Raw genomic sequence first — 22,480 nt, forward strand, 5'->3', positions numbered from 1 at the left:
AGAAATCTTAAATAATACATTGTAGTAACACTACAGGTCAAATCAGGTTCCTGTCTATTTTATGCTACTACAAAAGAACACCTGAAAATTATTTTTTCTCATGTTAGCTTCAACAACTGTCTCTGTCCAAAAAGCCTAATTAAATTTAAAAAAGAACAGAAATTTAACTTTCACAGTTGGGGAAACAGGTGCCAGCATCTGTTGAGAGCTTTCTCTTTGTATCTTCAGCATGGTGGAAAGTAGAAAGAAAACAAACAGCTCTCTCTGTCATATCCCTGTATAAGGGCATCTAATTCCATTCACAAAGGAGTAGCTCTTATGGCCTGATCATCTCTTAAAGACCTCACTGATTAATACTAACACTTTGGCAAAACCTGAATTTTAGAAGGAATATATTCAAAGCATAACACCCACATTTCCCAGACTAGAATTTGTGTGCATTGGCTGCTCCTTATGTGCTCCGGTGGTATACAACACTGCCTTAGCTTTCATATGCTCTTTGGGTAAGGACTTGAAAGGTCAGCCAGAGCTTAGGGACTGGGGCTTCCTGAGTTCCTTCCTAGGCATATGCGTACCCCTCCATAAGCACATGGTCTTTTCAATCCCCAGCAGTACACTAGAGCTTTTAAAACCCTCTATAAACATCTCATTCATTTCCCAGATCTTCTTTTTGATTTTTGCATCAGGCTTTTATTTGCCCAAACTTGTTTCATCCCCTCTGGTGGACTTGCTGTTACACAGTTGCCTCTGACTATTTCCAGTAAGTGCTCAGAAGACAGGGCTTTTCCTATTGGTCAAATTTCAAGTGGGGTGAAGACTAGTCCAATCTCCATTAATTGGGTCTTTTCCAGGAGCTTTTGAATAAGTCAGTTAATGACAGTTCTCTGAAAATGATACTTTTTAGTGAACTCCATACCCATTCTCTCCCCTTCAGTGGCTTTTAGACTTGTATTTACACAGCTACTATGGTTGCAAGGTTGGCTTATTTTCAGTACCACGGAGTTAAGGCAAATGAGATTGGAATAGGAAAAGTTAAAATGCCACAAAGTGAGACTCAGCCTTTTTTTCCTTAAATGATTGACCCCTAAGATTGGTGCATGCTTTTGAGTTTTTTCAGATTCTTGGGGGGGTGGGGGGTGATTTTGACATTTTTTTCCTAGTGTTCACATTTGCCTTTATGGAGGAGAATATTTTCTGAGATTCTTATTTCACCATTCTAAAAGTGTTTCCCTAGTCCATTTTTTATGTTAAAAATAATAATGCTATTATATTTACATTTTATATAGCTAACATTGTTATCGCTATTACAGAAGGTACTTTATTTTTGGTAGTTGAAATTGTCCTATGGGACTAAATGACAAATTCTCATGTAAACTGATCACAAAATTTTATAATCTAAGATAATTCCTCTGGACTCTAGTTAATGATATCTTGGAAGCCAAAGAGATTAGTATGATTTTTTTTAAATACTTTTGAAATTTTACTGAAAATTCAGTCCAAAGATGCAGGAAAAATCCTAATGCTAGATGGTTGATTTTGGATCACAAAATGCCAACACACAAATTTTCAAAAAATTAAATCATCAAATTTATTTCTTATCTTTTGATTGATTTCATGTTATTCCATGGTTTATCCTGTATTTTTTAGTACTATTCTCCTCAAACAATTTTGAGAAATTCCTCAAACTTCAAGGTCAAACCTGACCCTTCTACCACTGAAATAACCTTCTACATAGTTAATGCTGTTACTCTCAAGACATTTACTTAATCTGAAAAATGTGTCATTTTGCTGATGGTGTCCTATATCTTAATCATTGTATGGTTTTTTGCATGTGAAATATGCTTGGTAAGGGTTCTGCAAATATTGAAAATAATACATTGAATGAATGGATGAGTCAATTTATATTTTGTGATTTCTACCTATACCTACTAAATCCAGCTTATTCTATGTCCCAGATTTTTCCTGTGAACTATTCTCAATGGTACTAACTTATTTAATGCAACATTACTTCTTGGGTAGATGATTTATAGGGCCCTAACTGTTGCCTCCACTTTCTGTTCTTAGAACTCTATACTGAGGATCAGTTATATCATTCTCCCATTTAAATATTAATTGAATAATACTCAAACTCTCTAGTTTTATACTGAGGATTTTAATGTGGCTTCTGCTCACCTTTTAATCTCTTTGTATATACCCTCTTTTTCCTCTTTTTAACATTGTATTTGTCAATTTGTTTTCTATTAGAGCCCTATTTAAATATATACTAGTTCAAATAATATTTATTCATAAAATCTTTGATCTTTCTTTCCCCATCAAAGGCTTTCTCCATATTTTGGACTGAGAAAAACCGAAGGATCCTCTCTTAGGGCATTTACATATTTAAGTTCCCCTATTTGATTGACAGGTCCTCCTCATTTTTATATTCCCTAGTGTCTTGTGGGGTACAGGAATGCAATATTTTCCCCATTGAACTATTAATAAAAAATTCAACCTTATGTTGTTAAACCAGACCCTTACTAATTATTATGTTCCAATCATGGTATCTGGTAGAAATTTCTAGTGCTATAAAACAATAGTTAGGTCGATAGTTTCCTTAAATATTTATGCTTTGCCTGATTTCTATGTTAGTGTATTTAATCTAGGATGTAAAAATTATGCCTCTCCAATAGACTTTTTTTTTAGCAATCTATGATTTTTCTACAAAGCAATCAACATTTTTAGGACCTTAAATATTAAAAGTCTCTTTCAAATGTGGAAGATTCAGATGGTTATAGGTAATCAATACATAAAATGTGATTGAGAAGAATATTACCAACAAAGATTGTGTTTTAAAAGATGATCCTAGTAACTTTTGCCAAGACATTTTCACCAAATAACTATCTAGGAACCCTCCTGAAGGTACTTCTAAATGAAAACCTGGACAGGAAGTGAAGCAACATGATCAACTCCATATTTTTAAAAAATTTGAGCATAAAATCTAACATTTTAATTGTTTAATTGCTTTTTAAGGTGGTGAATCCCAAAAAGAAAGGAAAAAAGAAAAAATACATTAATTCTGGAACGGTAAGTCAAATTTTATGTTATTCATTAAGGATTCAAATTAATGAATTATATATGATGTTTTTAATCAGAATAAAGGCAACTAAAGCACTAAACTTGTTTTACCTCTGATTTTAATATGAAGGACTACAGCAAAAAATTTACTTTCTTGTTGGAGTGACTGTAATGGATAATTCCTCATGAAAGTTAGTGACTTGGTTTCCTGCCTCCTTTCTTGGAGTTAGTAAGGTCCCAGAGGGAAGCTGAAGTTTCTTCTGAACTCTTTGACCAGTGGAATCAGACTGGAGAATCAGGCAGACCTGAAAAATTTTAATTGGTTGTAAGAAATAGTCTTTTTTATAGGCTACCCTTACCTATTAGGATTCATTTTATGGGTTATGAAGGTGTTCATTTGTAGTACATTCTCTTTGGAATGCCCTTGTAACTCAGCCTAGGAGTGGGCAAAGATGAAAGTATCTGAAAATTGTGAAAATCCAATGTCCTCCTATTTTGAGAAAAAAAAAATGTCCTAAAGATTCTTTTCTAAGATTGATCGACTCTCAAAGAAGCAAAATCTGTTTTCTTCAAGTTTCCTTTCAAAGATTTTTATAAACCAAGACACTTAAAATATTAGGTGGAATTATTATGAAACCATGACAAAAAGACACATCTCTTCTGGTGTAGCATAGCTCACTGATTCCAGTTTTTTTGGTTTTAACCATTTTCCAACACCCTTTCATCTTTCCTTTTATCTAAAATGGAAATAACACAGTGTCCTTGTGGATAAGTTTCATGCTGTTCTTCAAAGAAAGTAAACTGATCATAGGAAGAAGTTAATTTAATATCTTTATCCCTTTTCTTCTGATAATTTAAAATGTATGAAGAATCAGTCCTAGCAGATTTTAATAAAGAATAATGTCTTTAGTGATTTTTGAAATGCTAGGAAATATTATTTTCTCTTTAACAGTTAGAAAAAAAGTCCATTTGGGGTTATAATTAGTACTAACAGGTAATTCTGTCTCTCGCTCTCTTTTTTAAGGTAACTTTACTTTCTTTCTTGGTAGAAACCGAAGTTTCATTCCTTGACTATATTAAGGGAGGGTAAGTCATTCTTTCAAATTATTTCATTGTTTTAGCAGTGTGTAGCAAGTGCTACCACCAAGCATGGGGGCAAGTTTGTACATTTTGATGCAGACCTACTATATTTTTGTTTCAAACCTACACAGAAAAATGTACATTCCCAAGAACTATTACTTCTGATACAAAATGTAACTTTTCTCTAATCAAGAAAAATAATTTGCTATGCCATCAATAGTTGTAGATAAAACGATTATGTACACTTACATAGAATATTTTTACTTGCCTAACACAGGACTTTTTTGTTGTACTTTTTATTGCTTTTAGAATAGCAGAGCAGCTTGAGGGCTTTATTTAAATGCATATGCTAACTTCAGAATATTAAAGAATGTACCTTGTCATGAAATCATAATGCAGACATGCATTATAATTATGAATAGTCATTTAGTTGTTCTGTTAGCTCCCAGGCAAGAATACATTTCCTTGAAAAAAAAAACAGTTGTTGTAACCATTTTTAAATTTTCGTAAGTTCAGATAGATCCCACATTAGTAATGTCTCATAATTTCTGGTAAATAATTTTCTTCCGTTTTGAACCTAGGGTTTTTTTTTTTTTTTTGTCGTTGTTACCTGAGTATTCCTAAAGATTTTTTTTTCAAAAAGCTTTCATTTTTTTCACAATACAAAATATTCACATGCTTATTTGCTTTCATTTTATATTTATAATGTACAAAATTGGTGATGTAGATTTGACTGTTTAGTAAAGTCATGATGAATAACAGCCAGAGACATCACTTCTGTAAACCTTTTCCTAACTATGTCAGCAATTATTTTTTTTGCAAGACTTATTTATTGATAGAATGTCATTGGGCCAAAGAAAACAATAAGGGAATGAGGGACCAAAGAAGCAAAGACAAATACCCAGAAAACAGAGAGCTGGCTCCTTTTTACTCTTTGTTAAGAAAAGAAACCAAGCAAAAACCAGTACCTGCATAAATGGGAATTATGGTCTGTATGTGGGTATCTTCCAGTCTGTGCCCTGAATCTATGATGGTGGTTTCTATAAAGTTTAAAGTACCAAATTAAAAAAAAAAAAGTTTGCCTATGTATTCCAACATCTGTGCATATTTTTCATCATTAGAAGATGGAAAGATAGTAAGCTGAGTTTGATACTATAGATTTTATTCCTCTATAGATAAATTAATTAGTAGCTATAGATAATAGATGGTAAAGAAAAAAAAGTAAGACAACAGATATACTTTATCATGCTCTTTATAAACAAAGTGCTTCATATATCTGGTTGTATTTTGCATATTGAAATAATGACTTGAAGTTTTGAAATGTTATATTCCTTTTGGTATTTATTTCTTGTTTTCCTTCGCGAATCTTTGAAATATGTGTGTATGTGTGTATGTATAAAAAAATACTAGTGTTTTATGTCAGCAGTGCACACATCTAGAAATATTTTGGTGTGAGTCTATCAATAAAAATATTTCCTAAATTATTTCCAATAGGTCACTTTTATTGGTTGTTCATATTCTCCTTTTGAAAATCCTCATAGCTAATCAGAGCAAATGGGTTTCCACACTACATACAACAATAATGGTCTTGAAAGACTCACACAGTGTTCTGTGTTCTTTGGCTTCTGACCTCCACAGTTCATTGTGTTTCCATACTTCCTACTTCCAGCACTGCCTGTACTGGTGAATGTGCCAGGAGGTAGTATACTTGTGGAGCCTCAACTTAATAGGTCCACCCACTCTGCTACGCTAGGTTCCAATCCTGACTCCCTGAGTCCTCTCTAAGAACCCATTTTTGATTTATAAATGGACCTGGGAGAAACAGAGCTTGAATTTCACTAGATAATTAATCTAACTAGACTTATATTAGTTTGTGTAGAATCTACAAGACATGTTCCAAGATGTCCAGGGTTGCACTGAACCCTATAGATACTGTGCTTTTCTTATAGATACACATATTTATTACAAATTTAAAAGTATAAATTAGACAAAGGAAGAAATTAACAACTATAATAATGAAACAAACATTAAAATGATTCTATAATAAAAGTATTTAAAATTTATGAATTATTTCTGTGAACTGGTTGACTTTTTTAAAGAAGTCTCTTAAAATAACATGGAAAATATTGTTTATGGAAGTATGTTTAATAAATGTATATAATGTCTTTTAAAGATGTTACAATTATACATTTACATATCATTCATCACTGTAGTATCCAAAATAAAACAAAGAGCTATAAATATATCATCTCTCTGACAGTGGAATCCAAATCAACAGCAGTAATAATTATTTTATTGTGTGACCTTATGTGTGTTTGTTCTGAAGACCTTGTTATAAGTAACTGGGCACAGAACTTCTGATTTTTATTAGTTATCTAGTGAGCAGATCTACTCTATTATGACATTCCTCATTTTACATAATAGGCAAATGATTTCATATATGTAAACTTCATTTTCCTGGGGTTCACGTGAATCCGATGTTCCAAAATGATTAATTCAGCTGGATCTTCCAACTAGCCAACGGTTCTCTTATTTATTCTATCTTCCCTGGAATTATTTTTTATATTTTTTGCAGGGGCTTAATCTAAACTGTCAGCTTACTGTACAGTATAATTTGCATATCTGATAGCTCACATTTGCTGACCGCTTATCACATGCTAGGCCCTGAGATAAGTGCCTGAAGGAAGCTCTCCCGTTTTCCATGGGCCTCTCACCTTTTGTTCTCCCCTTTCTCATTCTTCCTTTCTTTCATGAGCAATATTCATGTTGGTAATATTCTCTTTTTTGTTGTTACTGGGGATTAAACTCAAGGGTACTTACCCCTGAAGAACACCCTCAGTCCTTTTGTATTTTGAGACAGTATCTTGCTGAGTTGCTCAGGCCAGCCTTGAATTTATAATCCTCCTACCTCAGGCTCCTGAGTTTCTGGCATTACTGGTGGGTGGCATCATGCCCAGCAATAATATTCTCTTTCCAAAAATAGTTACAATAAATAAATCATTTACTTGCATTTATGTTTTGGTATTGGTATAATTAATAGATGACATCTAATTACTACTAGTCAAAATAAAGTATCAATAGTGGCTAATGACTTTTGTGAATGACAGAAGTCTTCTGACATAACTGACAGTTCAGTCTCTTGCAATGGAAAAAAATAGTCTGACACTTTTTAACACCTCGGTGATATTTAATATGCTTTATAATAATTTTTTCTAAAACTACAGAATGCTTTAGTTCTATTATATCTTATTAATGTTTATTAAGGTATTGGAGGACACAGGTATCAAGGCTTTCAAATTTTAAAATACTATATTTTTTATTTCACACTGTAAAGATAAAAGATAAAAAGGAAAGTTAAGTAAAGTGAGAAACCTTTAGTGTTACATTAAAATTCCCCCATAATCATACACCCTAACAATAATCACTGTTGGAGACTTGATATTTATTCTTCCCTGTTTATTTTCTAACACTTATCAGTATTTTAAAACAGTGGGATATGCACAGTTTCCTGCATTGTATGTTTTGTTCATTAAGTATATTGTGCATATTTATTACCAGGCCACTGCTTATATATCTACCTTATTTTAACAGATCCAAATTGTATAGCTATAGATAATTTAGTTTAAAAGTTTCCTACTGACATATATTTTAATTGTATCCAATTTTTTAAATTATAAACAAGACTGTACTTTAAATTCCAGGTACATAGCATTTTGTGCCACATCATTAAGCATGTCTTTAGAGTCACTGCCTAGAAATAATGTAGGCTAAATAGTATATGTATTTGATAGTTTTTACATATTTTAATTTTATTGCTAAAAGTCTATAATAATTTATGTTCCTAACATCTGTTTTTGAGTGTTTATCATATCCTTACCCTTCCTAAATAGCATCTCTCCTTTTTTATTTTGCCGATTTTAATAGATAAATTTGATCTGTTTACCAAGTCCCATGTTAAACCCGTTGTGTCTTTGAACACACAGCTTTCAAGCCTCTTTTTCTCCACTATCTCTTTCCTCAGTTCCATTACAAAGGACTTCAGTATTTTCAACTGAGGACATCAACAGGAGGGCAGCTTGGAGCTGCTTTCCTTAGATGAGCAAGGCTTCAGCAATACCACCCTATGGTTCATGCCTTGGTCTTGATGCCAGTTCTCTTCAGCATGCATCTGGGGACTAAAACTAACAATCTGACCTTCCCTTTTGCCCTCTGTGGACCTGGGGAACAATGAAACAAGCAAGTGTTTCAGGCTTTGATCAACCAAAAAACCAAAATAGCATATTGGAGTCATATTTATTAGTACATTTGAAGATTTGTGGGATTCTCAAGATTAATTGTTTGGAAGAGGTGCCCTATTATATTTCAAAATAGGTATGATATTTCAAAAGCAATTAGTAGAAATTACACAATTCAGTATGGCTTTAAGGATGAATCAGAATTTTTAAAATCAGTGTTTCCTATATTTTTATGGATTTTTAAATTTTTTTTAATTAATTAATTTTAATTAGGTATATATGACAGCAGAATGCATTTGGTTCATTGTACACAATTGCAGCCCAACTTTACATTTCTCTGGTTGTACATGATGCAGCATCACACCATATGTGCAGTCGTACATATACCTGGGGTAAAAATGTCCCATCTCATTCCACCATCTTTCCTGCCCCCATGCTTCTCCCTCCTCTTTGTCCCATCAAAGTTCCTCCATCCCCCACCCCCCATTATGGATCAGAGAGAACATTCAGCCTTTGGTTTTTTGTGGTTACTTTGCTTAGCATGATACCCTCCAACTCCATCCATTTACCTGCAAATGTCATGAATATATTCTCTTTTAATGCTGAGTAATATTCCATTGTGTAATTATACTATAGTTCTTTATCCATTCATCTATTGAAGGGCATCTAGGTTGGTTCCACAGTTTAGCTTTTGTGGATTGAGCTTCTATAAACATTGATGTGGCTACATTACTATAGTATGCTGATTATAATTCCTTTGGGTATAGACCCAGGAGTGGGATAGCTGGGTAAAAGGATTGTTTTGTTTCTAGATCTGGGAAGCATCAATTTAGGGTCACACTCATCATTTAGGGTCACTTTTCTCATCTGACAGAATGTTGAGTTCTGCCTATGTTGAATCTTAATTTATGAAGAAAGCTTAAGGTCTTCAAAAGGATGGGTAATCATCATATAAAATTAGATAATAATAATTAAATTGGTACTTATTCTAGCTAACTCTGCTCTAACCAAAATAAAGTTAGTTGATGCTTTCCTGAATTTACTTTGTCCTCAAGATTCACCATGATGTGGACTGTAGCAGTGTTGCTGATAGTCATAATTGGGATTAAATGCATAGAAATATTTAAATTTCACTTTGAAAATTCAACTCTTTTTTTGTTCTCATAAAAAATTAAATAGAAAATTATAAAAACATCAAGTTATTTGTTTTCTCAGAATTCAGGTATAAGTTATGCAGAGTTAAGAATGAGCACATTTAAATATGAAACAAAATTATTTTCATAGTCCTTTAGTATCTTTCCCTTTCAAAGGAGCTTCCTTTTAGGCCCAATTCTTGGTATCAGACATTCTGGTCTTGCCTTGCTGTCGTCTTAATTGATATAGATATTTACATGAAAATATACCCTTGATTATTTGTGCAATCAATATGGTTGTAGCTTGTTATTTTTCATTTATTGTCTCAACCCCTTTAAAACACTGTGTTTGGCTGCAGTAGATGGGTGATAGAATCAGGTGAGGAGACGAGACAGATGCATTCTAAATTAGCCAAGATCCAGTTTTTATGCAAATATTCTCTGAAATAAAAACCTAATTTTTAGACTTTGTTTTTTGGTTAAACACTACCATGATTTTCCTGGATCATGGGATACATTCTATGACTTGAAAAGTTTTATTTTCTAAATAGAATACTATTTAAAGGGAGTTCTAATTCAGAATAACAAAAACTGCTAGTATCCCCTGAATTACTGACTTTGCAATCATTATTTTGAGTTATATCATATATAGATATATACATAAGATATATAGATATCTATATCTATCTCTCTATATATAGACATAGATACATGAGGTTTTTTTCACTTTATATATTTAAAATGATTTTAGATATTAAACATCTGATGTATTTGTTTCCTAAAAATGTTTATTTACTAAAACCTAATTCATGGCATTGAAAATTTAAATTTTCATTAGTGAGGACAATGTCATATTCATTCCAAATCATATATTGTTCTAAAATACTTTGTTGGGTAACATCATCATTATTCTATTATTATTTGTGAAATGGGTCTGTTTGCCTATACAGAATACAATTCTGCATATTCCCAACAGCTCTCACTCTAAGAATCTAAGGGCAAAATCTTAAATTTCAGTTTGTTTGCTTGCCCTTCAATCCTCTGTGCCTCCCAGGTCTTTCTGAATCTGCACTCTACCAAAATGACTCAAGAACACATACCCATGAAGTTTTCATGTCTCTCAGACTGGCAGATGAAGGCAGGGAAAGAGATCACAAATGCTGTTGCATACTGAGAACCTGGAAAGCTACTGAAATTTCATGTCAGCCTGAAACCCTGGTCTGTGTTTTTATCAGAATATTGAGTGTGTTAGAAAATTGGAGTTCTGCAGGCTATCATATTGGGAAGATTCCCAAACTCATCTAACCACCCCAAGTGAGTAATACCTAGCCTTCCCACATACAGTCAGTGGGTGCTAGCCTCCCTAGGTGTCATTTTAATTGTCCATTCTTATGTTTGTCTCTTCATAGAGGCATAATTTTTAAATATTTTTATAAGGCTGAACTCAAGGTAACCATTGAATAAATATGGATTAATTAGACGATCATTTTAAGCGTGACTTTCTACCTTTTTCTGCCCAAATCTCTCAGTGTAATTAAAACATGAACAAATAGAACTTTAAACAGAGTGTGATAATTCAGACCTTATCAGCTTGTGACCTTCCACTGTCTCTGCTCCATACAACCATCACCAAACAAAACATATGGACCAGGTTTTCCAGGATAAGAAAAACTATGCCCCCCCCTTTTTTTTGCCTCCACAGAAATTATTTCAGCTGTACTTAATATCTTGGTTAGTAGTTCCTTAGAGGAAAGGCAAGATCAGATTAGAATCATGAACTGCTTCTTTCTGTACATCCTAACAGAAGGGAGCATGAAGGAACATAATGGATGATACTGGGTGGGCAATTTCCGGGAAGGAATTTTGATAAGGGGTAACTATTTGGCGAATAATCAAAACAGTCGCAAAAAAGGTGTTACTTGTAGTTGAGACAGTGCATGTAATGGCCACGAATCTGAGTTAAATTGCACAGTTCAAATCTTAGATCCCACTTTTGTCAGTGACAAATAGAAATAAAAATAATAATGCCTATCTTATAGACAATTTTGAGGATTAAATGCTATATGGTTAACACTCGACTGATTTCTTTTGAAAAATGTCAATGTGTTTAAAGTTTCACCATATCTCAGCAATGTTCATCATAACATTGTTAGTGGTGATTGCCCTCATTATCAGAGATATTGAGAGAAAAAATATGTTCAAATTTACTACATCAGTAATTTTCTTGTGTAAATTGTTGGAGGATATAACTCATGGGCACTCACTTCAGACATTCCTGTTCACCCTACCCCAAGTCTTCATCTGAATCTAAACCTTATCCACAATTATAGACAAATGGATAACCCATTTAAAAGAAGTGAAAATATATCTTAGGGGACAAGGAAAAAAGCTACCTACATATCATAAGCTCATTTTAAAGGCTGAAATGAGTTTCTTGATATTGCTTATTTTAAAGGCAAGTTGAATATCAGTAAGTGCTTTTATCAACAAGCCCCACAAGAATTTTTTTCTTTAAAAATACTTAAAGCAAATACAATAATGATATAAAAATGTTTGCCTTAGTTTAATAAATTTTATGGTATTGTATTGGATATTTTGCCTCAGGGAGCACATTTTGCCCGAACATGCAACACTATAAAATTTTTTCCTAATCCAATTTCTTACTTGGAAACTAAATATACATGTCTAGTGGTGATTTTTTTGTTTTGTTTTGTTTTTATAGGGCTTCTTGTTGTGGCACCCAAATGCTTTGCATTTATCAAATCAGTAGAGAACTAAATCCTGCAGGCTGAACGGGGATAAATCTAATAAAAATAAAGCCATTCTGCTTTCTATAAAAATTCACAGAGAACATTATCATATCTCAACTAAACTCATTTAAACTAGGACTTATAAAAGAAACTTCTATGAATATTAAAAAGTCTTATAAACATTAAGAAGAATCTCATAAACATTGTTTGGGTTAATGTTGTATTCTAATTTTTTGTACATTAAAATGCATGCTTAGAAAAGCTTGGGTATCCAGTTATGTGCTTTATGATGCATTTTACAGAAAACTCTTTCAGAGAATTCCATTCAAAGTCAAAGAAAGTTGTATGCATGCTTCATCATAGGGAAATAGTGCTAATGTAGCCAAAATATTGACAATTTATTTTGTAGCATGCAGTTTTATAGTTAATTTTGCATGGTTACTCTGCACATTTAGCCAACCAAAGCCAAGTCTAAAGGAGCTGAGTGCTGTAATAGCAATGGAATTTTGCAGACCTATTACTAATACTAGAGCTACCCTTTGCATCTTTTCATACTAATGATGGGCTAATTATATCTGCTATAAACATAGAACTTTTTATTTTTTTTTAAAGAGAGAGAGAGAGAGAGAGAGAGAATTTTAATATTTATTTTTTAGTTTTCGGCGGACACAGCATCTTTGTTGGTATGTGGTGCTGAGGATCGAACCCGGGCCGCACCCATGCCAGGCGAGCGTGCTACCACTTGAGCCACATCCCCAGCCCAGAACTTTTTTAAATATAAGAACTTATGTAGGAACAAAATTTTATTTATTTAAATTATTGTATTATGGACAGTAGACTTTGCCCTCTAAAATAGTTTGACTTTGGTAGGCAATTGAAATGTTGGTGACAGGAGAAATAATAAAACAATAGTGGCTTACCAAAGGCAGGTAGTAGTGGGGTACTTGACATGGCTTAGAATTGTTAATATTGAGTGAAGACTGCTCCTTAGTAGATTGCATTATGGGTTGCTTTTAACTTCTCTGCAGACAGTGCATTTCTTACTCCTGCATTGGTGGGAGCTTTACTGCTTCACCCTTGAACCACTGACTGACAATTATAGGAAGGATTAATGAAAAATAAATTTATGACAATGTAAAGAGACCTTGCCCCTTTTGACCCAACAGTGATTCATATGAACCAGGAGAAGATGTCATAAGACCTCATTCTCTAGCATGCAGGGGTGTTTGTAGTGTGCCAGGTACTAAAGAGTTTTATTTCTAATATTTAGTGGACTTCTTCAAAGAAGCCATTACCTGTTTCTCAAAACAGTCGTGCAGACAGTTGTTAATTTTTCAAAGAGACACAACTCTCTGGCTAGTTGTGATCCTAGAGCTCAAGCTCTAGTCTATATGATTGACATCTTACTGTCTTTCTTCTAGGTACCATTTCCTCTCTAGCGCCCAGCTCATTTTCAATGGAATTCTGGATAGTGTATGTTAATTGTGGTTACATGTTGTGGTTTGATTTTTTTTTTGCTTATTTTGATTATGATACTTATGAGATCCTTTTTAAGTATTGGTTAGAAAAAAAAAGATTAGTAGTTCTTGCATAGCTTTTTGAGTTGGAGTTCTTGAAGATGAGCTAGCCTCCTTATGAAGTTGTACTTTAGAACATATTGCAATCCATCGCCAAAGTCTGGAGAAAGAACATTTTGTTAATTTATGATAACTAGATTCTCTAAGGACCAAGAAAACTAGCATAAACTATTGAGGAATTACACCACTTGTCCTCAAGTTTCTTTTTAGTTCTTACTTTTAATATTTCAATGATCCTTTTGAAACCCAGAGTTTTTGGAAGGATAGAAAGGAAATAAGCAGGAGGTGGAAGCTCATAATTACTTCATATAGTAGGATTTTGTTTGAATAGGTATCCAGATGATACCTTTTAAAAAGATGGATCATTCATGGTGCAGTCTTAGGTTGGGCAGGTTGGGACTTTAGAAGCTGGTGTGAAATTAAAAAAAAAAAATCTGACATGGTAGGATCAGATTTGAGGCAATAACCTGTAACTCTGGTAGACCCAGAAATTTGTTAAGCAGTATATATTCTACATTCAAGGAAGTATGCTGAATTTGGGTCCTAAAACACTTGCATCAATATTAGATACAATAACTAATTAATTTTCAATGCCTTCTATGCACACTGTTTTTCTTGTCCCATCAACAACAATCCAAGGAAGTTTTCTTTATTATTATTACAAATGAGGTGCAAAAGAGGTTAATTAGCTTTCTGAAAGGCACATTACCAATAGCTGGAAGTGTTTATATTGAAATTCACATTTGTGTCTTAAAACCTGCCCTCATTTAGGCAAATTTTCATTGTTGAGGACAGTATTCCTGGGAATAGTTTATGAACAGGGGAAGCAGCAATTTTGAACAGGCAGGAAAGTTTGGAATCTAGCAACTCAGTACTGTCATTAAAGTACTTCAACTACTTTTAAGAGAGAGGAAAAAGTTAAGACAAAAAAGGGTATAAAGTTCATCCCATGATGAGATAGGGTCACTCAGGCTGGTAACAGTGCCCGAGGCAAGGGGCCTAGGAGTCCACAGCAGGTCCCAGAACTGAGGTATAAACTAGGTTGCATGTTGGCAAATCGAGGCAGAAGCAAAGTCCTGATATGCATGTTAGAGTTGGGTGGGCATCCCAGTATTTGGGGGCTCTAGATTCCATGAGCTGGTGAATCTGAATCTGTTTGTCAGAATTAAATAAGGATGGGGGAAGTCCATCTTTAGGATTCATAATGTGCAGTGTGTACAACAGGATTTGAAATTGGAAATCATTGAAAACAGCGTTTCTATATACCCCCATCACAACTGTTAGTTCATAATAATTAATTCATAATAATAGCTATAAAAAATTCTGAGATGATAGTACTGTATGTGTGTGTAATTTTCTTTGATGTGTGTGTGTGTGTGCATGTGTGTGTATACATTCTTGTTTTCTGTGGGTCTTGCTATACTAGTAAATTCTTTCCATCTTGACATTTAATTTTTCTGTCATTCACAGTTTTTGGAAAGGTGGCAAAGTAAAATAGGAACACTTTCCAAGTATATATTTTTGCAGTACCAGGACACATGCATTGGGAAGTCTCATGAGATGTTGGTACTAGCTTGTGCTATTTGGCAGGCATAACTTTTTTTATATTCTAGGATATGGTGCTCCTATCTTGGATTCTTGAAACCTTGCATTTCTTTTTCTGTTTCTAAAACATAAAATGACAGCTAAAGTAACACTTCCTAAGCAAAATGTTTCAAGGATTTATATGTGATTGTTTTTATGAATATTCTATCAGGAGTCATCTGTGTGAATTCAGATTTTTTACTTTGACAAGTGATTGATTTTTTTTTCCTCTAACATTAGATTTCAAGCAATATTAGAGAATGAAAAGGATAACAAGATTATTGGTGGTATTTTTGAGCTTGCTTTTATAACAGATTATTAATCATTGTTTTCGAGAAATCTGCCTTACAGCCTAAAGTTGTCATATTGATAACATCTTTAAAACATTTATTAATTAATATTTTCTAAATATAGAATATGGTATTTGATATGATAAATATACATTGTAGTAGAAATGAAAATGCTCAGAAATCATGGAAATGAATAATCTGTTTCTCACAGTAAATGTGCAGTTGAGTTTTAGTTATACTATTGATAATCAATCAGTGATAAAATGCCAGGATGTTTTTGTCATTGTTTTTTAAGAATAGAAAGTTGAAATTGTAAAATCTGTGAGATCAAAGATGGCGCTTCATTTGTTTTATTTCATTTCATCTCAGCACCAATTGCTTGCCAATTGGAAGATACTTAATAAATAATTGCTGAGCTTTAGTTTTTTAAAGGAAAAAAATTCAGTGGTATTATAGTAGGCTAAGGGAACATTACTACCATGAGGAGAAGCTTTCTGTTTTGAGCCACATTTCCCTTCTGATCTGAATAGTGCTGCTGATTCAAAGCAATAAAGGGCAGAAAATCTTTCTGACATGCATAATGAGACAAATAATTAATCAAACTTTGTAATTATTGAGCCACCAAATATGCATCAAGCATAATGCTTTACTTCTTGAATATCTCTCTTACTCTCTGATTACCAAATGGTCTTATTTACCCTTAGTGCTAAATGCATCAATCTTTTATATTTACTATTAAAGCATCCTGGGTCATAGTGGTACTCCTTAGGCTGGCCTGACTACCCACCTGCCTTCCTTTCTCTTTCTATCCCTTTCTTTTCTTATCTTTCATCATTTTAAAATAAATTCATTATATATATATGTATATATATGAAATATGTATATTTATGTTTATTTTTATATGTATATCTTGAAAATTAAATATATTTTATGTATATATAAAATACATAAACATATTACAGGATTTTATAATTTTGTTTTTACCATTGGCATGGGAAGATACTAAGTTTTATGAGAAAAACTTTCATTCTGTAAAAGTAAGACAATAATTCTTTATCAAATTATTGTGCATATAAAATATATTATATATATTATGCACTTAAATATATTTTGCATATAATATTTTATGTAGTTATCTTTCAGTTTTCTTTTTATTACTGTGTGCCAGGAACCTGCCCTCAAAGTTGGCTAAGGTCCCTAACTGAGTTACTGGGACTTAATCCCTGTCCTTTCCAATTCAAAAACCATACTCTTTCTAAGATACAGTATCCTACCCTGAATTATGGTCACTTGTTCATAAGAAGTTGCATGGCCAAGCAATGAGGACTATTCTTTTCAAGCCCTCAAAGGATTTTGGAAATGTTCTCCCAAAAGTCTCACTGTATTCTTTTTTTGAAAGTTTGTATGCATTTTGGTTCATATTGGTTAGTGTTTTGTTCCATGTTAGTCTATATTGTTAGAATACAAACCTGACTTCCACTTTGAAGAGAAATTATCATATAAGGGAATATAAAGGAAATCTACATTAGTTTTTGTTAAATGTAACCACAAAAGGTTTTTCAATTGTTTAGGGAAAAAAATGAATGAATTTGATTAAATCCCTGAATAGTATTTAAGTCTTTACACTGAATTTTTGGAGAAAGAAGGAAATATTATCATATTTTTTGCTAGGAGAACAAGGTACCTTGAGCCAGATAATTTTTTAAATTCCATCATCATCATCATATATCCAACATTTCCAAACTTTGAAGCATTGCATTGGTTGTTCAATGTGTCAAAAGTAATTTTAGCTAAACAATAGTCCAAGTATCATCTTTTCAAATGATTTCCTTTTTAATAGGAATTATTTTTATGATTATAAAAATAATGATTATAGTTATAGTTATAATAACTATGATTATAGTTATTACAAGAATCATATCATCATCATTATTTATGTGTTTGATGTCTTCTTTGGTAAGAAAGAGATGAAATTACTTAACAGAAGGAGCCATAAATATTCCTGAGTAAATTTTTTAGGTGAATGCCACCTGTTTGGTTTCAAAATGAGAAAAAAAAAAAGCTAACATAGTAAAAAACACAAAAATCTGACTAATTCAGTAAAATAGTTTTGTTAATTACCTGGGCTGATAATTTTTAAAATATATGACAGATCTCATTAATATCTCCATATTTATGATGAATGAGTATACATACATACACATAGAGGAATACTGCAATTAGAGATGAATTTGTACCTGGAGTTCTTGATTTCTAAAGAAAATAGAAGAGAATCCTACTTTCAGAATTGCTGAAAGAAAATTAGTTTAAGCAATGACATTAGAAATGATTTTAGCAATGTAATACTTTAAGGTGTAGTATAATGACTACAAAATAATCTTGATCTTAATATAAATTACTAATAAATACTGGCATTCGAAACTGGAAAATATTTGCAACTTGACATCTTCACTGTGAACTACTCCCATAGTTATTGTGGTCCAAAATACAAGTTACTTTTATTCCTAGGACTTTAATTTTTTTTATTGTAATATGAATATATTTTTATCAATGTTATTTTTATCAAGTTTTTATATTGTAAAACTGTCTATCTAATGCTATCCATTGTATATTATAATATATTTGCATATAAGTAACATTTAAGAAGCTTAGTCACACTAAAAAATATAACACAAATGGAAAACAAACTCCTTTTGTGCACTTATTTGCTTATTAATGATTCTCATTTATTTATATTCTAGAACACAAATCAACTTCACAGTGGCTATTGATTTTACAGCATCAAATGGTGAGTATTAAGACTATAACCTGATAAAAGCTATCACCAATTAAGTGAAAAATACATTTTTATTCTTATGAGAGGTATTTTATTTTTATCTTTACACACTTCTGAGGTTTTTAATTAAAAAAATATCACATAAGCTGGGTGTAATGGCACACACCTATAATCCCAGTGGCTAGAGAGGCTGAGGCAGGAGGATCGCAAGTTCAAAGCCAACCTCAGCTAAAGCAACTCAGTGAGACCCTGTCTCTAAATAAAATACAAAATAGAACTGGGGATGTAGCTCAGTGGTCGAGTTCAATCCCAGTACAAAAACAAAACAAAACAAAACAAAACCAAAAAAAAACACATAGTTTTTCCTATATTGTTAGCATTACAAAAAGTTAAGATATGTAAAAGACTACAAAAAAATGTCACAAAGATGCATAACAGATTTATTAAATGTTGAAATATTGTCCTTTTTGTTTCACATGTATTTAAGAAGAATTCAAGTTTTAGAAATCGTTAATCTCATTGTCTATCTCTGGCCCATTCATATACCCTTTATTCTTTTCCATATATAAATATAATTCTGATGTGTGTCTAATTATAATCCTCATTTTTGTAGTAATTTTTTGCGTTCTAATCTATATAGAGCTAATTTAGCAGTACATGTACCTTGCACAACTTGGTTAATTTTTACTCATTTATTTTTAAGAATTACTCATATTAACATATTTATATCCAGTTAATTAACTGGGACTGACATATGATAGTCCATGTCTGAATATTCATAATTCATGTATGAAACATTTTAAGAAAGAAAATTAGTATACTTTTAATCTTATTTGGAACCAACTTTGTTTCAAGTAGACCAACCATTTGAAATTTATTGTTAGATATCACAAGATCATGAAATTCATTATCTTTTCCCAGAAGTAGCAACTAGTTTTATTTGTCTACAGTTGGTCTCCAACTTACAAGGTTTTGACTTACATTTTTTTTCAACTCTAAAAAGGTATGGAACAATATACATTTAGCAGAAACCACTTTTCAATTTTGCATTTTGCTCTTTTCTTGGGCTGAAGATATGTGGAACAGTATCCCCTCCTGGTGCTAGGCAACCTCCACTCCCAGTCTGCCACACCACCATGAGGATGAATGCCTGGTTCTCTGGAGTGTGCTGAGTTGCTAGTCCATAATATTCAGCAGGTTCCGTGTACTAAATACATTTTTTATTTATGATATTTTTCAACTTATATCCCAGTAAACATGCTACATAAACACTCTTCAATCATCAATGAGAAGCATCCTTAGGGTTATTTCTTTTTTTTTTTAAATTATTTATTGTGCCCATGGCTTTCACATTGTAAGATCTTTACTTCATATTTCTCTTAAATTGACTCGTATTTCACAAAATAACAGAATTTTTAGGGAAAACTGCACCATAGGAGGTCACTTAATCCACCCTTCTCTTATGCAAATGAGGAAACTGAGAACCAGAAAATCTTTTTACTAATAAAAAGATTAGTCCTAGAGGTACAACTGCAGATGAGAAGACCAAACTGTAATTCTGTTCTCCTGTCACTGTATATTGAGTTTATTCTCTAGTATTATGATTTCAAGTTAGTGATTTTTACTCATTCAGTACAATATGAAACAGAAGTAATAAAGGCAAATGGTTTAAAAAACTTACTTTTTTCTGAACTGATAAATTTTAGCACAACTAAGAGAAGGGAATAAATGTCAATTAATACACAAACTTCTTATTTAAGAAGAAATAGACAATCTGAATAGACCTGTAACAACAGATTGAATTAGTAATTAAAAAAAAAAAATCTGTCCTCAATGTTTATCTGCCATGACACTCCAATAGCTTCACTGGTAAACTCCATCAAATATTTAAAGAATTAATACCAATTCTTCACAAACTCTTGCATAAAAAAAAAGAAGGTATTTTCGCTAGTTTATTCTATGAGTTATTATTGCCTTAATGCCAAAGCTAGACGTTAAGGATCAGTATTTCTTTTAGTTACAGAGGTAAATATCCTCGACAAAATACTAACAAACTGAATCCAGCAACATATAAAGATAATTATATCTTTTTATCCCAGCATTGCAAGATTCCTTTAAAATTAAAAAATCAAATAATGTAATATACTCTATTGATAGAATGCAAAAGCCATGTAACTCCCAACTGATAGAGAAAAACCATTTGACAAAGCCCAACACATTTTCATGGTAACAACAATCAACAAACTAGAACTATAGAGGGACTTTCTGACCTTATGAAGGGAGTCTTGGACAAACGCAAAACCAACCTTATACTTCCTGGTGAAAAGCTAAATGCTTTCCTCCTGAGTGCAACCCAAGGATATCTGCTCTCACTGCTTCTATTCAACAGTGTTCTGGAGGCTGTGGCTGTGAAAGTTAGGCAAGAAAAAGAAACTTAAAATATCCTGAATGGTGAGGAACAACTGAAACTCTATTTGCAGGTAAAGTGATCTTATATATGGAAAATTCTAAATTGATATATATATATCAATTTTTTAATATGCCCATCTAAGGAATGATCTTAAAATGATCATAAAATGAAATTAAGAAGAAAATTCCAAGCCAAGTGCAGTGGTGCATGCCTGTAATCCCAGTGGCTCAAAAGGTTGAAGCAGGAGGATCACAAGTTCAAAGCCAGCCTCAGCAACTTAGAGAGTCCCTGTCTCAACATAAGAAATAACAAAGAGGTGGGGGTATGGTTCAGTGGTTAAGTGTCCCTTGTTTCAATTTCTGGTACCAAAAAAAGGAAGACAGTTTTATTTATAATAGCATCAAAAGAAATGGTATGATTAGTGATACACTGAATAAAATAAGCATCAAATTTATACTCTGAAAAGTATTTCTGAAAATATTGTCAAAAGAAATTAAATATTTTGAATAAATAAAAATATAGCCATGTTCCTGAATTAGAAGACCTGATATTGTGAATATCGAAGTATTCCTCAAAATGATTGACAGATTGAATTCAATATTTATTGAAATTCCAACGGCCATTTTTTTCTTTGAGGATTGGAAAATTCATATTGAAAATTATAAAGGAATTACAAGGGATCCAGAAAAGGCAAAGCAAACTTAAAAAAGACCACCTAGGTAGATTCACATTTTCAACTTCTAAAATTTACTATAAAACAACAGTGATTAAGACCGTATGATGCTGGCATAAAAATAGATATAAAATCAATAAAATTTAAAACACAAGAATAGAGTCCTAATTAGAATAAGATATACTCCATATATGTAGAATATGTCAAAATACACTCTACTGTCCTGTATATCTATAATGAAAAATTTTTTTAAAAAATAAAAACCCACATTTAAGTTAACTGATTTCAAGGATACCAACACAATTCAATGGGGGAAAGAATAATAAGAATTTTTTACAATTTATTTATTTATTCTAATTTGTTATACATGACAGCAGAATGTATTTAAATTCATAGCACATATATAGAGCTCAATTTTTTATTTCTCTGGTTGTACACACAATAGAGTCACACCATTTGTGTCTTCATACATGTACTTAGGGTAATGATGTCCACCTCATTCCACCATCCTTTCTATTCCGATTACCCCTCTCTTCCTCTCCCTCCCCTTTGCCCTATCTAAAGTTTCTCCATTCCTCCCATGCTCCCCCCACATCCATTATGGATCAGCATCCACATATCAGCCTTTGGTTTGGGGGGGAAATTGGCTTATTTCATTTAGCATGATATTCTCCAACTCCATCCATTTACCACAACTGTCATGATTTTATTCTCTTTTAATGATGAGTAATATTCCATTGTGTGTGTGCGTGTGTGTATGTGTGTATATATATATATATATATATACACATATATATATATATATATATATATATATATATATATATCACAGTTTCATCATGTCAGATTAGACCTGACTTCCTTAATAAGACTCCAGTAGTGCAAGAAATGAAATCAAGAGTCAGTAAGTGGGATGGA

The 22,480-nt window shown here is 32.4% G+C and overlaps 1 protein-coding gene across 1 annotated transcript in view; it reads left to right on the top strand.

Annotated features, from left to right (window-relative positions):
• The window catches only part of Cpne8 (copine 8), a 194,583-nt gene that overhangs the window by 136,331 nt on the left and 35,772 nt on the right, over positions 1-22,480 (top strand). The window contains exons 12-14 of the mRNA XM_078014903.1: positions 3,010-3,063; positions 4,079-4,140; positions 18,445-18,491. Of these exons, the coding sequence (XP_077871029.1) occupies positions 3,010-3,063; positions 4,079-4,140; positions 18,445-18,491 (163 nt within the window). The remainder of the gene's footprint in view (positions 1-3,009; positions 3,064-4,078; positions 4,141-18,444; positions 18,492-22,480) is intronic.

This window comes from Ictidomys tridecemlineatus, chromosome 6, assembly GCF_052094955.1.
Source record: "Ictidomys tridecemlineatus isolate mIctTri1 chromosome 6, mIctTri1.hap1, whole genome shotgun sequence".
In the NCBI taxonomy this organism is placed as follows: Eukaryota; Metazoa; Chordata; class Mammalia; order Rodentia; family Sciuridae; genus Ictidomys; species Ictidomys tridecemlineatus.